Source organism: Trachemys scripta, chromosome 4 (genome assembly GCF_013100865.1).
Source record: "Trachemys scripta elegans isolate TJP31775 chromosome 4, CAS_Tse_1.0, whole genome shotgun sequence".
Classification (NCBI taxonomy): Eukaryota; Metazoa; Chordata; order Testudines; family Emydidae; genus Trachemys; species Trachemys scripta.
This window is the reverse complement of record NC_048301.1, coordinates 46,575,075-46,598,217: the sequence shown is the minus strand read 5'-3', so window position 1 is coordinate 46,598,217 and position 23,143 is coordinate 46,575,075. Positions and strand designations below refer to the sequence as shown.

The 23,143-nt window shown below is 42.1% G+C and overlaps 1 protein-coding gene and 1 long non-coding RNA gene across 2 annotated transcripts in view; one reads left to right on the top strand and one right to left on the bottom strand.

Moving 5' to 3' along the window:
• The window catches only part of LOC117876447, a 43,030-nt gene extending 28,828 nt beyond the window's left edge, over nt 1-14,202 (top strand). Inside the window, exons 3-5 of the long non-coding RNA XR_004645494.1 lie at nt 11,224-11,288; nt 13,490-13,544; nt 13,903-14,202. This is a non-coding gene — a long non-coding RNA (uncharacterized LOC117876447). The remainder of the gene's footprint in view (nt 1-11,223; nt 11,289-13,489; nt 13,545-13,902) is intronic.
• The window catches only part of BAZ1A (bromodomain adjacent to zinc finger domain 1A), a gene marked incomplete in the record, with an annotated part of 107,828 nt that continues 88,411 nt past the window's right edge, over nt 3,727-23,143 (bottom strand). Inside the window, 6 exon segments of the mRNA XM_034768643.1 lie at nt 3,727-4,717; nt 5,287-5,374; nt 7,290-7,435; nt 18,492-18,979; nt 20,134-20,360; nt 20,451-20,698. Coding sequence (XP_034624534.1) covers nt 4,527-4,717; nt 5,287-5,374; nt 7,290-7,435; nt 18,492-18,979; nt 20,134-20,360; nt 20,451-20,698 — 1,388 coding nt within the window.

Genomic DNA, 23,143 nt, shown 5'->3' with positions numbered 1-23,143 from the left:
ACCAGTTGGTCCATAACTTTCAGTCCTTCAATGAAATCTGAAGCCTTGTAGTCAGCAAAGATGAAGAGGAATATTGCTTTGATTTAAGTCTTGATTGGAATAATTTCTTTTTATGTTGAGACTTAGATGAAGATGTAGTCTGTTGATGCTGATATCTTTGAAATGAAAAATAAGATGAGGACTGAGGGCATGTCTACACTACAAAATTAAGTCAACTTACATTAAGTTGACCTACAGCCACCGCAGTAATTAAATTGATTGTGCATGTCCACATTATGCTCCCTGTGTCAGCTCTTGCATCAATACTAGCAATTACTAGCAGCTCTTGCATCAATACAGGGAGCAGTGCACCATGGGTAGCTATCCCACCATGCAACTCACCCCCATACTGTTTTTAAACTTTAGCTCCAAAACGTTTTTTTTTTTTGGGGTAACTATTATATTCTGACAGTATATTAATGGATTTCTTAATCATAGAATCATAGACTATCAGGGTTGGAAGGGACCTCAAGAGGTCATCTAGTCCAACCCCCTGCTCAAAGCAGGACCAATTCCTAACTAAACCATCCCAGCCAGGGCTTTGTCAAGCCGGGCCTTAAAAACCTCCAAGGAAGGAGACTCCACCACCTCCCTAGGTAACGCATTCCAGTGTTTCACGACCCCTCTAGTGAAATAGTTTTTCCTAATATCCAACCTGGACCTCCCCCACTGCAACTTGAGACCATTGCTCCTTGTTCTGTCATCTGCCACCACTGAGAACAGCCGAGCTCCATCCTCTTTGGAACCCCCCTTCAGGTAGTTGAAGGCTGCTATCAAATCCCCCCTCATTCTTCTCTTCTGGAGACTAAACAACCCCAGTTCCCTCAGCCTCTCCTCATAAGTCATGTGCTCCAGACCCCTAATCATTTTTGTTGCCCTCCGTTGGACTCTTTCCAATTTTTCCACATCCTTCTTGTAGTGTGGGGCCCAAAACTGGACACAGTATTCCAGATGAGGCCTCACCAATATCGAATAAAGGGGAACGATCACATTCCTCGATCTGCTGGCAATGCCCCTACTTATACAGCCCAAAATGCCGTTAGCCTTCTTGGCAACAAGAGCACACTGTTGACTCATATCCAGCTTCTCGTCCACTGTGATCCCTAGGTCCTTTTCTGCAGAACTGCTACCTAGCCATTCGGTCCCTAGTCTGTAGCAGTGCATGGGATTCTTCCGTCCTAAGTGCAGGACTCTGCACTTGTCCTTGTTGAACCTCATCAGGTTTTTTTTGGCCCAATCCTCTAATTTGTCTAGGTCCCTCTGTATCCAATCCCTACCCTCTAGTGTATCTACCACGCCTCCTAGTTTAGTGTCATCTGCAAACTTGCTGAGAGTGCAGTCCACACCATCCTCCAGATCATTAATAAAGATATTAAACAAAACCGGCCCCAGGACCGACCCTTGGGGCACTCCGCTTGAAACCGGCTGCCAACTAGACATGGAGCCATTGATCACTACCCGTTGAGCCTGACGATCTAGCCAGCTTTCTATCCACCTTACAGTCCACTCATCGAGCCCATACTTCTTTAACTTGGCGGCAAGAATACTGTGGGAGACCGTATCAAAAGCTTTGCTAAAGTCAAGGAATAACACATCCACTGCTTTCCCCTCATCCACAGAGCCAGTTATCTCATCATAGAAGGCAATTAGGTTAGTCAGGCACGACTTCCCCTTCGTGAATCCATGCTGACTGTTCCTGATCACTTTCCTCTCCTCTAAATGTTTCATAATTGATTCCTTGAGGACCTGCTCCATGATTTTTCCAGCGACTGAGGTGAGGCTGACTGGCCTGTAGTTCCCCGGATCCTCCTTCTTCCCTTTTTTAAAGATGGGCACTACATTAGCCTTTTTCCAGTCATCTGGGACCTCCCCCAATCGCCATGAGTTTTCAAAAATAATGGCTAATGGCTTTGCAATCTCACCCGCCAACTCCTTTAGCACTCTGGGATGCAGCGCATCCGGCCCCATGGACTTGTGCACGTCCAGTTTTTCTAAATAGTCCCGAACCACTTCTTTTTCCACAGAGGGCTGGTCGTCACCTCCCCATACTGTACTGCCCAGTGCAGCAATCTGGGAGCTGACCTTGTTCATGAAGGCAGAGGCAAAAAAATCATTGAGTACATTAGCTTTTTCCACATCCTCGGTCACTAGGTTGCCTCCCTCATTCAGTAAGGGGCCCACACTTTCCTTGATTTTCTTCTTGTTGCTAACATACCTGAAGAAACCCTTCTTGTTACTCTTAACATCTCTTGCTAACTGCAACTCCAAGTGTGATTTGGCCTTCCTGATTTCACTCCGGCATGCCTGAGCAATATTTTTATACTCCTCCCTGGTCATTTGTCCAATCTTCCACTTCTTGTAAGCTTCTTTTTTGCGTTTAAGATCAGCAAGGAATTCATTGTTTAGCCAAGCTGGTCGCCTGCCATATTTACTATTCTTTCTACACATCGGGATGGTTTGTTCCTGCAACCGCAATAAAGATTCTTTAAAATACAGCTAGCTCTCCTGGACCCCTTTGCCCTTCATGTTATTCTCCCAGGGGATCCTGCCCATCTGTTCCCTGAGGGAGTCAAAGTCTGCTTTTCTGAAGTCCAGGGTCCGTATTCTGCTGCTCTCCTTTCTTCCTTGTGTCAGGATCCTGAACTCGACTATCTCATGGTCACTGCCTCCCAGGTTCCCATCCACTTTTGCTTCCCCTACTAATTCTTCCCTGTTTGTGAGCATAATACACACTTCTGAGCTATTTTGGCATGGGACTCCTTGGTTTACAGAGTGTAGTTACTTTCCTTAGTAACTGTGATTCTTTGAGATGGCTGCCTGCATGGAGCCATGCCATAGGCAGTGTGTTTGCCCTTGGTGTGTGAACACAGAACTTCCATGGAAAGCAGGGTCTGTGGGGGCCAAGCACCACAAAAGCAGAAAAATTAAACTTGAGATGGCAAATTGCTGTCTGAGCCTGCAGCTATGTGAAGGATTCTTCCATCGCTAGCTACATTAAGGACCACCACCACAACAGGGAGGGAAGGTGTGCAGCTTCCAAAGAACCATCCCCTCTGCTTTATCTGGAGCCATTGATGCATGTTTGCAGTGTGCATAGATGGTATGGGAAAAATTGCATGATTCCAGATCTACCCACTGCTCTTCTCTGCCTCATGCCATTCCTGGCTCATGTGGTGTGGTGTATCCCCAACTTGAAAAATAGTGCTTTAAAAATTCCTTCCTGGTTTATGCCAGTGTTTAAAGTCACCAACCCAGTTCAATTTTAAAAGTATATATTTAATTCCAAACTTAATTTCATTTTTTCCTATTAGAGAATAAGCAAAAGGATTTCAGGACCGTTTTAAAATTTTTGGCTAACTAAACATTACAAAGTTTTATATTATTTAAGAGAATAAAAAGCTGATCAATAGGGTATCACACAGTTCTACCTATATTCTCAAGGCATTTGCATCAACAACTTGGTGTAGAATAGCATACAAGAGATGGGATAAGATGCTGGAATTTGCTTATGTTCAAGACTGCTAGAAATATTTAAGAATAATTTAAGATTGTTATGCTATTTTAAGGTAAATTTTCATCATAGCCAAATCTTGCTGTTCTCACACAAGCAGCTTCCCACCTGAAAACACTGGGACCATGGACTGCATAAGGATGGCAGACTAAAGTAACTTCAGAAGCTCAGAATACTTTGAAAAATGTATCATTTTATTTGTACACTTAGAAAGTTGTACATAGAAACTTATAATACAGTCCTGCAAGTTACTTGTTGCTTAAAGAACTGCCAGCAAGAGGAGAGGGTATTATTTTATCAATTGATCATCAGGAAGTTAGAGGAATAAACAAAACACAGGAGAAAAATTAAAAAAGTTAATGAACTTTTATCCCCCCACATACAAATTTTATAAATACAAAACAAATTCACAAATTACTTTGAATGCTAAATAAATATCTACTTAATAAACTCAGACTGAATACCTCCAGCCAGCACTGGTACAGTACTTTAAAGGATATGCAATTGTACTCATTCATGTGTAGTGTTGAAAAGGTGTACTCAGAGTTTCAGATATTTACACAGTTTCTTCAACTGTGCTACAGTAGAAGATTTTGTCTGAGTTGATAAAGTCCTCACAATACCACAGCTCCTAGAAAATCTAGAGGATAAAACAAGGTCATATGGCGCAGAAAAAATATTTCTGGAAGATATTTGGACACATGAATGTCTTAAAAATGTACAAAACCTCTGTAAACCAGTACTGTATCCAATACATCTATCAAAGTTATTAGACACTGAATAAAACTGTAGCAAAGGTAATCTTTCCTACATTCTCCTGAGTGCTTAATATTAAATTGAGAATATAGTGCAGGCCACACTTCAAGGTGGTTAAACTGGTGTTATTGCTTTATACAGATATGATGACTGCATGATTTAATGTTTCATTTTCATGAATATAAAGGCTCCCTCAAAAAAATCCTTTGGAAGGAAGAGGTTAAATTCGTGACTTCTTTGCAGCTGGAGCAGCATGGTCCATATTACCAGATGCAATAGGGAGTCCAAGCTTTTGAGCCTGAACGTGGAAAAAAGCCTGAAGTCTTATTCCAGCTTTTGCTTCACTTGTATTACGAGGGTTGTACTCAAAGCAGTTCGAAAACATCAGTTCAATGTCTTCAATGAATTCAGCTGGTAAATAAAAATTAAAGAAATGAGTTTAGTGCATTTGCCAGGTCACCATAGATAATAGTATAAGTAAAGCATACTGTATGGCACTACAGAATTCAGTACGATGCTGCCCTTCGCAAAGAAGAGTTGCTAACAAAGAGATCTTCACCAATAAATGGGGTGAATGTAATGCGTATGTATAGTGTCAGATTAACAACCCTACAGTCAGAGTCCTCTGTCTTCAAGCAATGGAAATGGAAGTTTTCTGGTATGTATCCCATCAATGTGCCACAACCCTATTTAAAAGGTACCATCTCTAAGGCTTGAAAATGTAATTGAAACTCCATGACCATTCACTTTAGTTACATTTCACCTGCATTACTCTCTGTGAGCTGAGGGGTGAAAACATTATCAACTACTAACACAATCACTACACTGAAAAAAGCAGTTCATACATTTCTAAGAATGCTTTTTTGAAGAAATACCAGTTTTCAAATCCTCCCATACCAGCTCTGCTTCTTTAAGGGGCTAAGACCTCTAACTGTAAAGAACAGATCACAGAATTAATTACTTCAGTAATTAGTACTTACATGCTAATTTGTATTCACATTTATTCACTTTTTCACGGATTATATTTAAGGCAATAGGTTTTTTGATAATATCATAGTAGTCTGGTACCTACAAAAAAAAAAAAAAAAGTATTCACTATTTTATTTACTATTCGTTTTATTATGTAAAAATATAAATAAACTTAAATTCAATTCATAATAATTAGGTGTTAAGATATACACAGAAAGCCACACATTTACTTGGACTTTCTACTGTTACAGTGGAAAGACTCTTAACGGGCCTTTTATTGACACCCAGAATTTACTGAAATTCAGCTATTAATTTTTTGACTTAATTTTAAAGTTGTTCAAGCAAGAGACCACAAAATATAAAACAAATCAATAATGCATTCAGAGAAGTTAAAGAAATTGGGCAAAGAACCCCAAGCATAAATATCTGATGGAGGAATTAAGAAAAAAAAAAAGTGGTTTAATTTATAAGCTTTACACTTGTGTTAGAGCTGTTCAAACTTGCTAAGATGCAAAAATAATTTATATTACATAATATTATGCGTTGTACAATGCTATACTATACTGGAATAGGCTTCCAAGGGAGACTGTAGAATCCCCATCATTGGAGATTTTAAAAAACAGCTTGGACAAATACTAGTCAGGGATGGTTTACTTAATCCTGCCTCAGTGCTGGGGATCGCCTGAGGTCCCTTCCAGCCCTACATTTCTATAGTTCTAAGGCATCTCCAAACTCCTTTCATTTTGTAGTAGTACTTATTTTTAGAATATTACAAGCCCCTTGATGCTGAGGGATGGCTGTTTTCACTCTATTACTCCTCACATACTTGCATTATTTTGTTCCTTGAAATGCCAGTTAGGCCTGTTTGAAGGGTAGGAGACACTGCAGATTTCTATGTGGCATATAGGATAGACTGTATGCAGATGCCAGACAATGAGAGAGCAGCCGCTCAGTCAGTCACTCACAGTTAGTCAAAATAAGAGATGTATACATGATTAAAGCAAAGGGAAGGAGGATTACTGAACCCAGACACTGATCATTTGGCTCACAAACCTTGAATTCTGTGCAAGCACACATTCCAAGGTACCCATCCCCCAAATCAGACTAGAAGAAATTTTTAAAAGGTGTCTTGTTTATGGGACAATTTGGATCCCAAATTTGGTTGTCTGATAAGAAAACTCAGAAACATGCATACACATTTTGAGCCAAATTATATCTGGCTATGGGCTCTCTTCTGAACATACATCTTGGGGTGCAACTTGCTAGGGAATTTGCAGGAGGAATTAGCAGTGAAGAAGACCAGATGGGTAAAATCATCCATTCCTTGGCATTTATAAAGAGTAATCATTAAGTGCATCCAGGATTTGTAAATACAGGTCAGCACACTGACAGGCAGCAAGTAATTAAATTAATCTGTTCTGGCACTACATAGACAATTAAAAGTGTAATTGGCTGTGGATTTTTCTTTTTCAAATCATAGAAGGGACTTTTTCTCTAGTGCTTTGCTTAGTCTAGTTTGAATGTATCTGCAATGGAACTTCTACCACTTTCTTCTGAAGGTCACGATTAATACAGCTCCCCATCCAGAAGCTCTTCTCAAATTCAGCCAGAGATTTTCTTATTTTAATCCCATTACTCCAAGATATTGCCCTCCCTACTTGTTCCTGATCTAAGTAACTCCTCTCTCTTTGATGTTTATACCCTTCATTCATGTGTGTAAATGGTTATAATGTCCACACCAACCCACTTCTCTATGCAGATAGAGATTCCCCCCCACCCCTTTAATCTTAAAATCACTCCTTCCAGCTGCCTAATAATTCCTGCTCTTGTCAATTTCAAGTTTTTGTGTAAGAGGTTGGTCATGAACAGAAATTCCAGATCTGGTAATACCAGAGCAACCCCCAGGCACCAGGAGCAGCTTCAATGTGATTGAGGAGAACAGGCATTCTGTGATGCTAATATAGTCTTACCATTCTTCTGTACCAGCCCATAGGACTTTCAGGGAAATGCATACCTGGACTTTGGAAACCAGTTTCATGAAAGGCCAACTGTCGTCATGTCGTACCAGTTCCACAACAAGTTGTTCAAAAGCTGACAGTTCATGGACTCTACCCTGGCGACCCGAACTCCTCCTGTTCAATGAGGTGTGAGGAGATGAATCTGAAAAATAGATCACAAAATTACTGACAAAAAGAAAGAAAATGGCACATCAATATTAAGTATTTAATAAAACATGAAAACACTGAATGTGTAACAACAAGAGCTAATGGGATGTAGAGGGCGGGAAGGTACAAGATCAGGTAGGGCTCTCTTGCAGGCCGGTCTGTTCAGCAAAGGGTGGGAAATTTCTCCCGCTCCCACCCTCATACTGTTTTAAATGTAGATGTACTAGTAACACTTCTGCTAAGCTTTATTTTGCCCAGCTACCCCATCCTGTGGACTTTATTCATAGCTAGTGGAGGTGGATTTGAAAAGCTAAGTTTGGCAAACGAGGCAGGAACTCTATGGATTTTACTACTTAATTTCTTCTTCCAAAGTATAAAGAAAGCAGATGGGGCTCTGCTTCACTTCTTTGGATGTGTGGCTCATCAGGGCAATAAAAGACCGAAGATCATTTGGGTTCTCTCTCGCTCTCTCTCTCACACTACTCACTTTGGGAGTCAATTTACAGCTAAATATCATATAGAAGTTTGATAATGAAGGTTCTGTAAACAATGTTGAATCATAGAAATGTAAGGCTGGAGAGGACCTTGTGAGGTCATTTAGTCCATTCCCCATGCTGAGGTAGGACCAATTACATTTGCACCATTCCTGACAGGTGTTTGTCTCATCTGTTCTTAAAAACCTCCAATGATGGGGAGTCTACAACCTCCCTGGGAACCCAATTCCAGTACTTAACTATCCTTATAGTTAGAAAGGATTTCTTAATATCTAACCTAAATCTCCCTTGCTGCAGATTAAGCCCTCTACTTGTCCTACCTTCAGTGGACCTTGAGAACAACTGTGCACCCTCCTCTTTGTAATAGCTCTTAACATATTTAAAGACTTATGTTCCCCTTCAGTCTTCTTTTCTCAAGACTAAACATACCCAACTTTTCAAAATCTTCTCATAGGTCAGGTTTTCTAAATTCTTTTTCATTTTATGTTGCTCTCCTCTGGACTCACCCAATTTGTCCACATCTTTCCTAAAGCATGGTACCAAACTTGTATAGCTGAGGCCTCACCAATGCCAAGTAGAGTGGAACAACAACATCCCGTATCTTATGTATGACACTCCTATTAATACACCCCAGAGTGATTACAGGCTTCCCCCCTCATTCCCCACAAAAGCATCACCATTCAATTTGTGATCAACTATTACTCCCCAGATCCTATTCAGCAGTACTACTGCCCAGCCCAGTTGTTCCCCATTTTGTAGTTGTACATTGATTTTTCTTTCCTAAGTGAAGTACTTGTATTTATTGAATTTCATCTGGTTGATTTCACACCAGTTCTCCAATTTGTCAAGGTCGCTTTGAATTCTAACCCTGTCCTCCAAAGAGCTTGAAATCCCTCCCACTTTGGTGTCATCTGCAAATTTTATAAGCATGCTCTCCATTCCATTATCCAAGTCATCAGTGAAAATATTGACTAGTATGGGACCCAGAACTGACCCCTGTGGGACTCCAATAGATACATCTTCCCAGTTTGACAGTGAACCATTGATAGCTACTCTTTGTACAATCTTTCAATCAGTTGTGCACCTCCCTTAAAGTAATTTAATCTAGACCACATTTCTCTAGTTAGTTTATGAGAATGACATGTGGGGACTGTGTCAAAATCTTTACTAAAATCAATATAAGTCTACCTACTGCTTGACCCTGAGTCCCCTATCGACGAGGCCAGTAACCCCGTCAAATAAGGAAATTGGGTTTGACATGATTTGTTCTTCACAAATCCATGTTGGCTATTTCTGATCACCTATTATCCTCTAGATGCTTGCAATTTGATTGTTTAATAATTTGTTCCAGTATCTTTCCAGGTATCAAAATTAGACTGACTAGTCTATAATTCCCCTCGGTGTTCCACCCTTTTAAAAAGATAAATATGGTCTTTGCCCTTTTCTAGTCCTCTGGGACCTCAGCTCTAATCCATGAGTTCTTGAAGAAACTGCAAATGGTTCCAACTAGTTCATTAAGTAACCTAGGGTAAATTTCATCAGGCCCTGATGATTTGAATAATTATTATGTAGCCTGCTCCTTCCCTGTATTGGCTTGTGTTCCGTCTCCCTTGTTGTTAATATTAATTGTGTTAAGCATCAGGTCACAACTTCTTTAAAAGACTGACACAAAATAGGCATTTAAACACTTCAGTGTTCTTGGTGTTGTCCATTATTAGCTCTGTTTGACCACTATGCAGAGAACCTACACTCTCTTTTGTTTCTCTCTTGCTCAGGACTTATTTATAGAACCAATTCTTATTGCCTTTTATGTTCCTTGCTAGATGTAACTCATTTTGTGCCTTACGCTTTCTGATTTTGTCCCTACATACTTGTGCTATTTTGTATTCCTTAGCAATTTGTCCATGTTTCCAAGTTTTGTAGGATGCATTTTTAAGTTTCAGGTCCTTGAAGAGCTCTTCGGGCCTCTTACTATTCTTCCTATCTTTCTTTTGCATAGGGATAGTTTGATGTAGTGCCTTTAATACTGTTTAAGAAACTGCCAGCTCTCATTAACTCCTTTTCCACAGTAGAGATCCAAAGAAGAGGGGAAGGAGGGAGGGTGAGTAGTGGAATACCAATAGGGACCACAGAACCTCCAGTTACTATAAGTAACAGTTTCTTCTTTGAGACCTGGTCCCTATGTGTATTCCACTATGGGTGACTGACAAGCAGTACTCAAGTAGGAGGAGGGTGTGAGGAGATAAATGGCAGAGCTGTTTGGAGAACCACCGTCCCAAAGAATGAATCAGTAGAGGAGTTCTGCACTCGAACATAATGATGCGCAAACATATGTATGGAACTCCACGTAGCTGTTCTGCAAGTGTCAAGAAATGGGTACTTTATGAAGCGATGCCACTGAATCTGCTTGTGCTCTTGCAGAATGAGGCCTCAACCCATGAGGAGGAGGAAGATGCAGCAGCTGGTAGCAAAGCAGGATACAGCCCAAGATCCACTTAGAACAGAGGTCTCAAACTCAATTTACCTTAGGGCCAGTGCCAGTCCTCAAATCTTCCCAACAGGCCAATGTCACTCATGCCACACAGAAACCGCCCCCCTCCCCCAAACTTCACCCCCCCACCTGCCTAAGGCTCTGGGACGGAGTTTGGGTGGGAGAGGTCTGGGGTAGGGAATTGTGGTGCAGGCTCTGGGAGGGAGTTTGGGTGCAGAAGGGGTGAGAGGTTGGGCTCTGGGAGGGAGTTTGAGTGGGGGAGGGGGTCTGGGGTACGTGGGGAGGGGGTGCAGGCTCTGGGAGGGGGTCAGGGGTGCAGCACTTACCTGGGGCTCCAAGGCAGGCTGGGGGGGCCTCTGCACGCTTCTGTCCCCAGGCACTGCGACCGCAGGGGCACTCAGGGCAGGGGCAGTGCATGGAGGCACAGCCCCAGAGGGGCTGGCAGCCGCTGCTCAGCTCTGCTGCGCTACTGGGGCCCCTGAGGGGGGAGAGCCCGGGGGCGGCAGGTGGGGCCACTGGAGAAACCCGGCCCCAAAACTGCTGGAGCCCCCCGGGCCATATTGGGGAGGCTCACCGGCTGCAGATGGCCCGCAGGCCGGGAGTTTGAGACCCCTGACTTAGAGGATATAACTTAACCCACTGGTTTTCAACCTATTTACCATTGTGGGCCACATCCAATACTACCTACATGGCCACTTAACCTCGGACTCATTCTGCTGTAGCGAGAAACACAAAAACAAACAAACAAACCAAACCAAGCAATCTAGGTGATTTTCTAATTGGTTTTGTCCTTCGCAGGTAGAAGTCAGGGAATGAAGTCTCCTCTCCAGACACATGCTGTTTCAGGGAGAGGGGGGACACAGGTAAGTCTATTGATCGTTTCATGTGAAACGTCAAAACTACTTTGGGGGTGAATTTTAGAGTAATAAAGACACTTTGTCCTTATGGAATATAGTGTATGGCAGATTTGCCATTAGAGTTCCTAGCTTACCCATGCTTCTGGCTGAGGTGATATCAATGGAAGTTGCATTCCGAATGGCTATGAGAGACTAATGGTTCTAAGCGAGGCTTAATGAGTACTGAAAGTACAAAGATTTTAGTCTCAACGAGGAGTAGGATTCCTTAGTGGTGGGAAACTTCTAATTAGGCCCTTTAAAAATTTGGTAGTCAATTGGAGAGTGAACACTGAATAATCACCAGAGGATAGATAGCATGCACTGATTGCTGCCAGGTAGACTTGTATAGAACTGAGGGAAAGCTCAGCTGTGTTGAGAGAAAGAAGATATTCCCCTCATTTTGGACTATCTGCTGACTCAAGAGATACAAAAGTTTTTTCTGTACCCAGATGGAAAAAATGCTTCCACTTGGCTGAACAGCATTTTCTAGTGGAGTCCTTGCTACTGTTATTAAGGATCATTTATACATCTCCAGAGCACTAATATGCAAAAAACCAAGCCATACGATAAAACATATAAGTGTTGAGATGCTTGATCCTGTCCTTCTCCTGGGCCAAGAGATCACAAAAGGACTAAATGGTGATCAGAGAACAAGATAACAGTCTGAGACTTGGGAACCAAAACTGTCTGGGTCAGTTGGGGGGCAATGAGGATGACTTGTGCTCTGTCCTGATTAATTTTCTGTAAGAACTGAGGTAGGAGCAACAAAGGAGGAAAGGCATAGCTCAGATGAACTGACCAGGCAAGAAAAAGAGCATCACCCTGAGAGCATAGTCCTAGAGCACCAAGTATACGTTGCATTTCTTGCTTGTTTGGGAGGCGAATACATCCCAGTCGCTGGTCTCCTACTGAGTGAAGATGCTATTTATGGCTGAATCATGCAATTCCCACTCACGATTGATGGCAAAATGCCTGCTGAGGGTGTCCGCCAACCCATTCTGAGTTCCTGGAAGATAAGCTGCCAACAGAGTGATTCAATTCCTGATACACCAGTTCCACAGGGTGACTGCTTCTACACACAGGGGGATTGATCTTGCCCCTCCCACCCCCCGTTTGTTGATGTAAAAGACAGTTGCCATGTTGTCTGACATCATCAGAACATAGTGGGACTGGAGGAATTGGAGAAAAATCTTGCAAGCTTCTCAGGCTGCCTGGCATTCCAGAAGGTTGATGTGTGTCCTGGTCTCTTGAGATGTCTAATTGCCCTGCACCATATGGTTGTCCATGTGGGCTCTCCAGCCAAAGAGAAGTGTCTATAAATGATCTTGTCTGGAAAGGATGGTAGGAAGGGGATGCCCACACATACGTGATAAGGAACCTTCCACCATATCAAGGAAGATGTTAATTTGGAAAGAATTGTTACCATGGTATTCATACTGTGTTTGGTTGGTGAATAGTTGTCTGGGGCCACACCTGAAGGCTATGTAGGTAGAGTGTGACAAATGGTATTATGACAGATTCAGACCAGATACCAGCTCATGCCAGAGCCCTCAGGCCAATTCACTTGTATATTAGTATAGATCAAAGTGATAAATGTGTATTTGGTGTTTAAAGTTAATGAAAACAAGTGGGATGTTACTTGCATTGTTTTCACTTATTTGTTTCCCATTATAATGTAGTAGCAGACATTTACATTGTATATATCCCTGCAACTAAGTAACCTATCAAATGAGAAAGAAGCCTTGTAGAATGTAAATGAAAAGTGCTCATTTCAAAATAAGTGGTCTTTGTGTGTGATGATTGAAGGTCAAAGGCCCCAAATGGATTCCTCATTCTCCGTCAAAGGAAAAGCCTACATGAGTAGTAAACCCTACCAGCTTGTTTTCTGTGTAAAGAAGCTATAAGTAAGGATTCAATGAAAGATCCTGTATCTCTGGACTGTTTGGACTTTTACAGGGAAGTGCACCAGAAGAAAGCAGAGATCCTCAGAAACAATCTGGGTATTCTGAAAAGAGTTTTGGGAAACTAGCAATTTATCACGTACTGCCACCATTTGGGATTATAAATTTACAAACTATGACTCCTTGTGCACATATTTTACCTGCTTTAACCTCCCAATAACTCTCACTTCCTTTTCTTAGCTGATAAACCTTGTTATTTTACTATAGAATTGGCTACCAGCGTTGTCTTTGGTGAAAGATCTAGCGTTCCAACTGATCTGGGGTAAGTGACTGGTCTCTTGGGACTGGAAGCAACATAGATCTGATGTGATTTTTGGTATAAGTAATCATTTTATCACAAAATCCAATTTGTCTGGTACACGAAGGAGTTTTTCCATCCACGGACGCAAAGGGAGCAAAGTTCTGGCAGATGTGACAGTGCTCGTTTATATGGGTTTCCCTGAGGCACTGTAGACAACTCTTGTGCAGGTCACTAACAGGCATAGGCCTGTTATACGATGAGCAGGGCTTGAAACTCGAAGACCGGGGCATGCCCCTCAGGCAAAATCCCCACTGGGACACTATCTAACTAAACAATTAATGGGTACTTAACTACTAACAACGATTAAAACTATTTACAGGTAAAGCACAAGGCTAAACTAGATGAGAAACCGCTGACCGCTTATGAAGCAAGGGACAGAGGCACTCCAACTGACCACCATGGGCAGTAAGAATGAACGGAGAGGGTACACGGTTGGTGGTGCCTGATATACTGCACCATGAGTGTGGCACTCCAGAGGGCGCAGCACTCCAGAGGGTGCCACAGCTGGTTCTATGGGTACCGCCAAGGCAAAAGTCTCTTGACAGCTGTGCACTTGGGTGCGCCCAACACCTACAATGAACTCAACATGAGCAAGAACTCGAAGAACTGTCTGTGATTCCATGGTAAGGTTCACATTTGTCATTGGCTTGATGAAATTAATTAATTATAGAACACATCACCAGTTTGGGGTGTCTGCCCTGTTTTCTGACAGTCTGCCCTGAGGCAGGCCCTCACTCATGACAGAGATAACAAGCACATGAAGCCATGTACCCCAGGATGGAAAGACAAGTTCTGACTGGAGCTTGAGGAGTGCATATAACCTGATCTATTAGGTTGCTCATGGTGCAAAACCTGTCCCTTGGTAGATAAGCTCTTGCCATGACTGAAGTATTAGAATATAATCCGCATCAGAGTAAGGACAGACTTTTCTAAGTTCACATTGACTCCTAGGCACTGATGAGGTTGACTTGTAGGCTTCCTGAAGCACCTTGGGAATTAGAAGCCAACTGTCAATAGAGGAAAAAGATGGAATGGCTTCACCAGAAATGCACTGCTACTGCCAGAAAGACCTTAGTATAGGTCCCGGGGGCAGCTGTGAGGTTAACTGGGAGCACTGTGTATTGCAAGTGGTCAGAGCCCACCATGAATCTGAGAAAATACCTGTGGGTGGGGGTGAATATCTACATAAAAGTAAGCATCCTTCACATCAAGAGCTGCAAACTATGTCATTTTCCAGGGATGGGATTATTGATGCCAGAGTGGCCATGTGAAATCTCAGCTTCTGAATAAAGCAGTTGAGATAACGGAGATTACGGACAGGTCTCCAACCTCCCATTTTTTAGGAATGACAGAGTAAAAACCTGTCCATTGGTGTTGAAGCTCTATTGTTTCTTGTTGGAGGAGGGATTCCACTCTTCTTACCCGAGAATCCCCTCATGAGAATGGTCCCTAAAGTGGAACAGGGATGGGGATTTTGGAGGAGATAGGGACATAAACTCTATAAAGCTGTAATGGAAGATATCCAATATCCATTTGACTGTTATGGCAGTTCAGTTGTGGAAACAGAGGGTGAAATGGCCACTGAAAAGTATGTGAGGATAGGGCAGTGGTAGTATCATAAATAGTTTACATCTCTTGAGCTCCCATCAAAAATATCTTTTCAGTGGGGGATTCGAGTGAGATGGTGCTGTAGGCCTGGGAGGTGCTGGGAAACAAGACTCCTCTATTCTTTGTGTCCTCCTTGTAAGAGATAAGACCACTTGTGATAAAACCATTGAAATGCCCGTTTAGGTTTGTAAGGCTGCCTGAGATACTTTAAAGGACTCTTGCCCCCAAAAGGAAGTATGTAAGGACTCATCTGTTTTTTCCTTGGGGGGGGGGGAAAAAAAAAAAAAAAAAATCACAGAATCCATGACAGACTCGTAGCCTTACTTATGATGCATCACAACGGCCTGTCTGCTGCACCAACCACTGATGCAGAAGTGCAGTTCTGGCCACCAATTTACCCTCTTCAATCAGAGCCTGGAAATGAGCTCTGTTCTGCTGTGAGTCTGTGAATTCCGAATGAGATAGTCATACTTAGCCAACAGCACTTGATCATTTGCTATTCTGAAATGAAGGCTAGTAGACGTTGGGAAGAATTTTTTCACAAGTCAGATGTTTGGGCTTCTTGTCTGGAGTAGATTTAATATGATGTTGTCTAGATCAGTGGGTTCTCAAACTTATTTGAATGTGCCCCCATTCTTTGTGTCTCCAGTAGTTTATGCCCCTGCGCCACACAAATACGTATACAAAAAAAACCCACAACATGCAACTCTTACTAAATATTAAAAACAGCAAGGCATTGCTTCAAACAGAGCCAACAATCCATTGTAATAAGAGCAAAAGCAAAACTGCGATTGTGATTGATGCTTACAATTAAACAGATTCATGTACAGATGGCAACGACTTAGTATAATGCTATGGAAGATTAACAGAAATCCATCAAAATGCACCATTTAGAGCACAGTTGGTCCCCAAACCGTGGGGCACACCCCCCTAGGGAGGTGTGAGGGAAAGTTCGGGGTTGAGGGGGGTGGCGTGGCAGGGCCCAGGCCAGCCCCCATGAGGGGTGGGGGTGGGGAGGGAGTACCACCCAGCCCCACTCTGCTCCAGCCCTGTCCCCAGCTGCAGTCCCACACCAGACTCCGCTCCCAGCCTTGGGCCCCAACTGTGGCCCAGTAGTGGCTTTGGACTGAGGCTCCATTCCTGGCCCTGGCAAGAGGGGAGGGCATAGACAGGGATAAGGGAGGGCATGACCCTGAGAAGTTTGGGGATCACTGATCTAAAATCAAATGCACAGCGCCATCTGAGGACCTGATATGTCTGGAAGAATCAGAATAGTTATTCATTGCTGTGGGTAAAATGTGTACAGTAATCCCCCCCACCCCCCAAAGCTTCTCACACACCCACAGAATACATTCTGCCCCCCAGTTTGAGAACCTCTGCTCTATACTAATATTCCAGTCATAAGGTTTATCCCACCAAGTCTCTGTGATGCATGTTACATCATGATTTTCCTTATATACAAAGACTTACAGTTCTTCCTGTTTATTCCCCGTACTTCTTGCATTTCTATACTTACATACAAGATGTTGAGATTCCCCCCATTGGTTTTCCCTCTTGTTGAGCCTATGAACCTATTGTAATTTTCCATTCCCCACCCCCCACCCCCCAATTTCCAGCCCTCTGCCAAGATCACCTTTTCATACTTACCTGTAGGGTTTTGTCACCCTGCCTCCTTTTAACCTAGTTTAAAACTCTCCTTACTATGTTAGTGAGTAAGCAACTCAAGATGCTCTTCCCCTTCTTCATCAGGGTAAGAGATTGGGGAAGGAGGACTGCTGTGGACCCTAACAGCATCCCACCATGGTCAAACAAGCCAAAATCCTTCTGTCAACAACATCTGTGCAGCCAGGCACTCATCTCCAGGATGCATCTATCCCTGCCCAAACTCCTATCCTCAACCAGCAGGACTGATGAGAATACCACGTTCACCCTCATTCCCAGAGCCCTGTTGTAATCACTGCTGATCTGCTCACGGTCATACCCTGGCAGTATGACCAGCAGCTTTCATTTTGGGAGACCCAGTTTCAATACAATAGCCCCCAATCAATTCACAGTTTGGTTCAGTCCCATCTGTATACCAAGGCCACATATCTGAACTGTGCTACAGCCTTGCTGAAATACAGTACAAAGTCAGTAGTGACCTAATGAAGATCATGTCCAGGCACATTAGGATAAAAGAGGAGGAATCTAGCAAGCTCGGTATAAAAATATACCTTTTAAAAAAGTGTGTGTATAACCAAGAAAACAGTTTAAAAAAACCCAAAACAGCAACTCATACATAGATGCTCTATATAAGCCTTTATCTACTATAGGGTTATAGCAGAGTCCTCTCTTACTGTCTGAGCTACCATTTTTCCATCCTACAAATGCAACTAATTCAGAGAACAGTTACTCTGCTTTCTGATCAGGAAGGACTAGCAGAGTACACCTCTACCCCGATATAATGTGACCCGACAGAACACGAATTCGGATATAACACGGTAAAGCAGCGCTCCGCGGGGCGGGGCTGCGCACTCCGGTGGATCAGAGCAAGTTCTATATAACGCGGTTTTACCTAGAACGTGGTAAGATTTTTTGGCTCCCAAGGACAGCGTTATATTGGGGTAGAGGTGTATTGGCAATTCTTAGCTACAGGATAAGCAGAGACACCTAAAGGTGAAGGTTTAAAATGGTACAAAATGCAACACAAAATATTAGCATTTTTTACTGCCACTCTTGCTAATTTGCAGTCTTCTATCACATACTAGGTCTTTCGTGGCATTGTGGCTTTCCAAATATTTGTCTCATTGAGTGTTTTGCATTGTCTCTCCAAACATTATCAGCGTACATTTTTCTAGGCTAAATCTCTTTTTTATTTGTTACCCATATTCCTAACTTCATTGTCCCTTTATTTCTGTATCCTCCGTGGTTTACTTGATGGTTATTATTAGGATTTGCTTTATTAAAGATTTAGTATTTGCCTTTTAGCAGTTACATATGGAGTACCCTCATGGTCAGTCTATCATCACTTCCAGATTTACAGTTCACTAACTAGAAAGCACCCCACATTAAGTGAAAACACTAAATTAACCCTCGTGCCATGGATCTGATCACTCAGTTTGACAGGTTAATTCAAAGTACTTAAGGATTAGTGACAGGAATTTGTAGTGGCAACAGGTTAATTTTCAATGGAACTGTCTTGTAGATCGTAAGAATTTTTCCATATAACCACTTCTCAATAAGCACCTCAAAACCCTAACCTTCCCCCAACCCACCATCTAAGGAGTAGCTTTAACTTTTTCCTAGCAAAGCTTTTCTAACCTGTGGATTGTCGTTTCCTGCCTCTTCTCTTAGATTCACTATCCTGAAGAGGAAACTTCTGTGTAGAAACTGGAGGAGATCTTCTAAGCCGTTCACGTGAGTCTGTGGTGGCAACAATTCTGAAGCCAAGAGAAGGACTGTTCTCTGATGTACTATCTGCAGTCTTCTTTCCTCTACGTCGTCTTCGAGGACTGAGTAATTCCACAAATACATCTGCTCGTAATGAGCCTTGACTCTGACGAGTGGTACGGCTGTTCAGTCTTAAAGAAGGTTTTGTTACTGATGGAGGGGCTGACTTTATCTTTCTTATCCCCCTTCCAGTAACTTTCGACGAAGATTCAATTTGCTTAGGTGTATTCTGCTGACTCCGAGAAGCATATCTTCCACTGGCCTGACGCTGGCTGCTCCGACTTGAAAAGGGGTTGTTAAGTTTAGCTGCTCTCATTTTTAATGGAAGTTTGACTTGTGGTCTTCCTTGTTTTGATGGGCTGTAAAAATGTAAGTACATAGCAGTATTGTACAAATCACTACTTCTAACTGTTCTAAACTCCTACACCCCTCTTCTCCTCAAGGATTCTAATTTGGTACCTAATTTCTGTTTAACAAGATAGAAAATTGGCTTCCACTGAAGCTGGCATCCAACTAGCACTCTTAAATATTGCTCTGTGGAGTTCTCTAAAATCAAATGCTCTGTGCAGCATGTAGTAAAAAGATTCTGAAAAGCCTAGTCAGCCCAACAGCTTGGTATTAGAAATGTGCTGCCTGGAGAGACCCCTGGGTTCTATTTTTTAAACTGGCTCCTTGTTTCTTGAGGAAAGAGTTGTTGCTAGTAATACACAGGAATCCCATCCCCACATAAATAAGCTGCAGAGACGACAGGTTCTAACAAAGTCCTGTCCAGTCCTTGGGTCTGCCATAATGCCCTCACAAGACAAGATCAAGATTAGTGAAGGGAGATCCAAGGGACACTATTTGGCAGTTGATGGTCTCATGGAAACGTATGTTCTCTCAAACGATTAAACCCCAACTTTTGGGGATAGGATGCAACTCCTCTAATTCATACTCAATTGCAAATGACTATAGAGAAAGTGTTCCCTGAGTCACAAGCGCCCTTGAAGATACATTCTTGATTTGTAACACAAATTAACCAATTTACTGGATTTTTCCAACTGCACGTTTACTTGGCCCTATTACACACCCCTAGAATTCTCCCTTTGGAGAGAACCTTTTCGTTTTCTTTACTATCCAGTTCTCACCATGTCCATCTATTCCCTTGAAACTCCCAAACTCTGAAATTTGGGAATTTAATTTTCTGAACAGCACCTCTCCCGAATACCAATATATCTTTGTGGCTTGAGAATGAGCAGACACTCCATAATTAGTGACCGCAGGTGGTATTCTTTCACATACACATTAATAAGAGTGTATTTTCATCCCTAGGAGTGGATATTTATGCACGTAACTCCAATAAACCAAATGCTGAGGGCCATAGTCACCAGTGACCGAAGTGTCTGCAACTCTTTCAGTCAGTGAGCTCTTTGAGACAAAGATCACATACTTCTGTCTTGTAGAGCACTAAGCACACTTAATCCATTAGAATAATAGTGTTAAAAAGTAACAGTTCTTATGGCCCCTGACTTACCTCATTTCTTCCTCCTCTTGTGATTCATCTTCTTCCTCTTGTTCTTCCTCATAATCCTCTTCCTCACTTTGTCCCACTTCCTCATAGTAAGTCTCTTCCTCCTCCTCTTCAAACTGTTCTGAAGCCTCTTCATCACTTTCCATAGAAGGTCTCTGCCTAGAGGAGAGGCGTCTAGAACGTTGTTTAGGTCGGCACTCTGGACAAAACCAGTCTCCTTCAGGAATGGCCTGGTAATATACAAATATGCATTAGTGAGGTGCCATCAGTCTTAAGCCTTACCTGAATTCTAGATTTTCAAAAGCTTTTTCTTCAGACACCTTGAGCTTGGGCCTGATACAGTAGATATGATAACCTCGATCGCAGCCATCACACAGCACCATGCTTTCCGCGTCACCTTTCTTTCGGCACATCTTACAACGAGCATTTAGAATGGACTTAGACCAGATAACGCTTCGATCCAATGTGGAGAGATGTAGAAAGACTTGGGACAGGCTGCCAGAAGAAAGAAGAGATTCTCTCCAGCGATCCAGGACTGTTTTATATGAACGGCCACCATCACTGGCATCTTGTATTATAGGAAGGAAACAGAAATTACATTACTTATACAAACATCTAGGTTCATTCTAGACTGAAGATTCTGTGTATCTGAACTGATACTCATAGGTAAAGGCTACTTTTCATGTGATAAAATAGGAATAAGCACCCAAAGAGAATTCCCGTTCATTTCTTAACCCTTCAGTGTCAGGGATTTCCTGGCTTACATCCTGGCACAAGAGTTTAGTGCAAACCTGTGAACAATGAAGTTTCATCTTTGGATTTCACCCTTTAACACTAAGCTGTTGTCAACACATGATGTGAATATTCATGTCAAGTGTCTTGCTTTGGTGTCAATTTTGAAATCCAAGAGATTCTTAAACTAAAAGAAAGAAAATACTCCAGCACACAGGCACTAAATAAATGAAAAGTAACTGGAAATACTTGTTTTTTAAACCAATATATTTACAGGTCAAGGAGGAAGTAAAAAAAGTTACAGCAGTTGCTCAGCACTGATGTTTATACAATAACCATTTTCTCATTTAAAAAAAAATCTAAATCATGCACCCCAAATTTGAAGAAATAAAATAAGTAAATACAAGTTGCATGGTCCTGTATTGCAGGAAGAAGAGGAGAGAATCAGCAAGATAGACAGCACTCATGTTAAAAAAAAACAACAACAAAAAACCCCACACCCAGATATACCACTGATTCCAAGCCCTTCAACGTTCCCCTTTACAACTCTTTCTGTGGAAGACCTATAAACTATGTGGCTTTTGGAAGAGTTCAGAGTGGGTCAGAAAAAAGTTATGTCCTACTTGGCTGCTTCTTCCCTACAGGTGTGGTAGAGGTAAGGTCTGAATCTGGCCCTGAGATTTTAAATGACCAACAAGCTTTCTGGAAACTTAATGCAAACTACATCATCAGAGGACCTTCCCGCTACTGTTACAAAGCGTCATATGACAACACAGACAAGTGGATCTGTCTAGACTAGTGCCTTAATGGAAGAATTGTTAGGCAACAATCTAGAACAGGAAGGAAGGCAATGTGTATGGTTATCCAGAATTACGTCTGTTGGGGGTCGACTAACGATAGCTTTCTGATAATGAAGATTAACATTGCTGCTAAAAAAGCAGCAAGCTCCTCCTGAGTGTTGAAAGAAGCAGTCTGGAAAACTGGGTAAGCAGAGGAAAACCAGTATGTCACTACTGAAGTGCATGATCATGCCACCTGCATTGCCAGTCACGACATGGGTACAGGAATGGTCTACAATTCAGCTGCTGGCAAACCAACTTCTCCCCAGGGAGAGAAGTCCCAACCCTAACCTATCATTTAATAGGCCATGTTGAGATTAAGTATTCTTCATCCAAGGCCCTTTCTTCCTTCCCACCCAGAATCTGGTACTGAAGTGTGGCTCCTCCTAGCACTGCCTATGTTAAACTGTCACGTTAAACTGTCACGCAACTCCAGTTTAGACACTGGTTGTGAGAAAAGGCAGAGACTAAAGGCCTGCAATGACTAGACAAATATAGAAAGAGACTCTCTCACCACCCAGCGAGGAGACAGAAAGAGTTTAGGTTAGGGAAGCTGGGCAAAAGACCTCAGGTTTTGGTAAATCTGAATCTACCTCTATTTATTATTTAAAATTCAACAGAGAGGAAGGTTATTTTTGTGATTAAAGCAGTGGTTAAAGGGACTTGAGATCTGGGTTCAATGCCCAGCTCTGCCACAGATTTTGTGTGACCACAGTTAAGTCATTTTTATCATAGAGTCTCAGTTCCCTTTGTGTAGCAGTATAATGCTTTTTCCTCCTACCCTTTGTCTATTCAGATTGTCAACTCTTTGGGGGAAAAAGGATATTCTTTTCCCAGGTCTTTACAGAGTGAATGTGGGACCTCCCGATCTCAGCTGGGGCCATTAGGTCCTACTCCACTAGATAACTTGTTTGATAAATCCATGTTGTCACATCAGTAAATGTGTTCAGGGAACAATTTTCTATTTCAAAAAGTTTCAAGGAAGGGTTCCTATGTAATCATATATGTGGTAGATTTTTATGTTGCTCAGACAATAAAGAATAAACTAATAGGTTTTGCTTCTATGAACTTGTGCAGATTCCTACATCAAAACCAAGTGTAGTTCCTTCGGACTCTGCCAAAAAAGTAAAACATTTTACCCTTAAAAATTATTTTTGTTTTTACCTCAAGCACCATTTAGATGGGCAGGAAGAAACAAACAGTCTTACGATTTCAGAGCTCTACTCCCTCATTCTATGCAAGTGACTATAGAATTATCAACATGTCAAGAAAAAAAAAGTGACAATAAAATATTTCAGTTTTTTTCTAACTCTTAAAAATACAGAACATTTTTTAAAATTTACCATCTTTCTGACTAGACTGGTCTTCCTCCCTCTTCCTCTTTTTATACCCCCATTGGTTCCTTTTATTATCTTCTGCATCACCTAATGTTAAATTTGTAA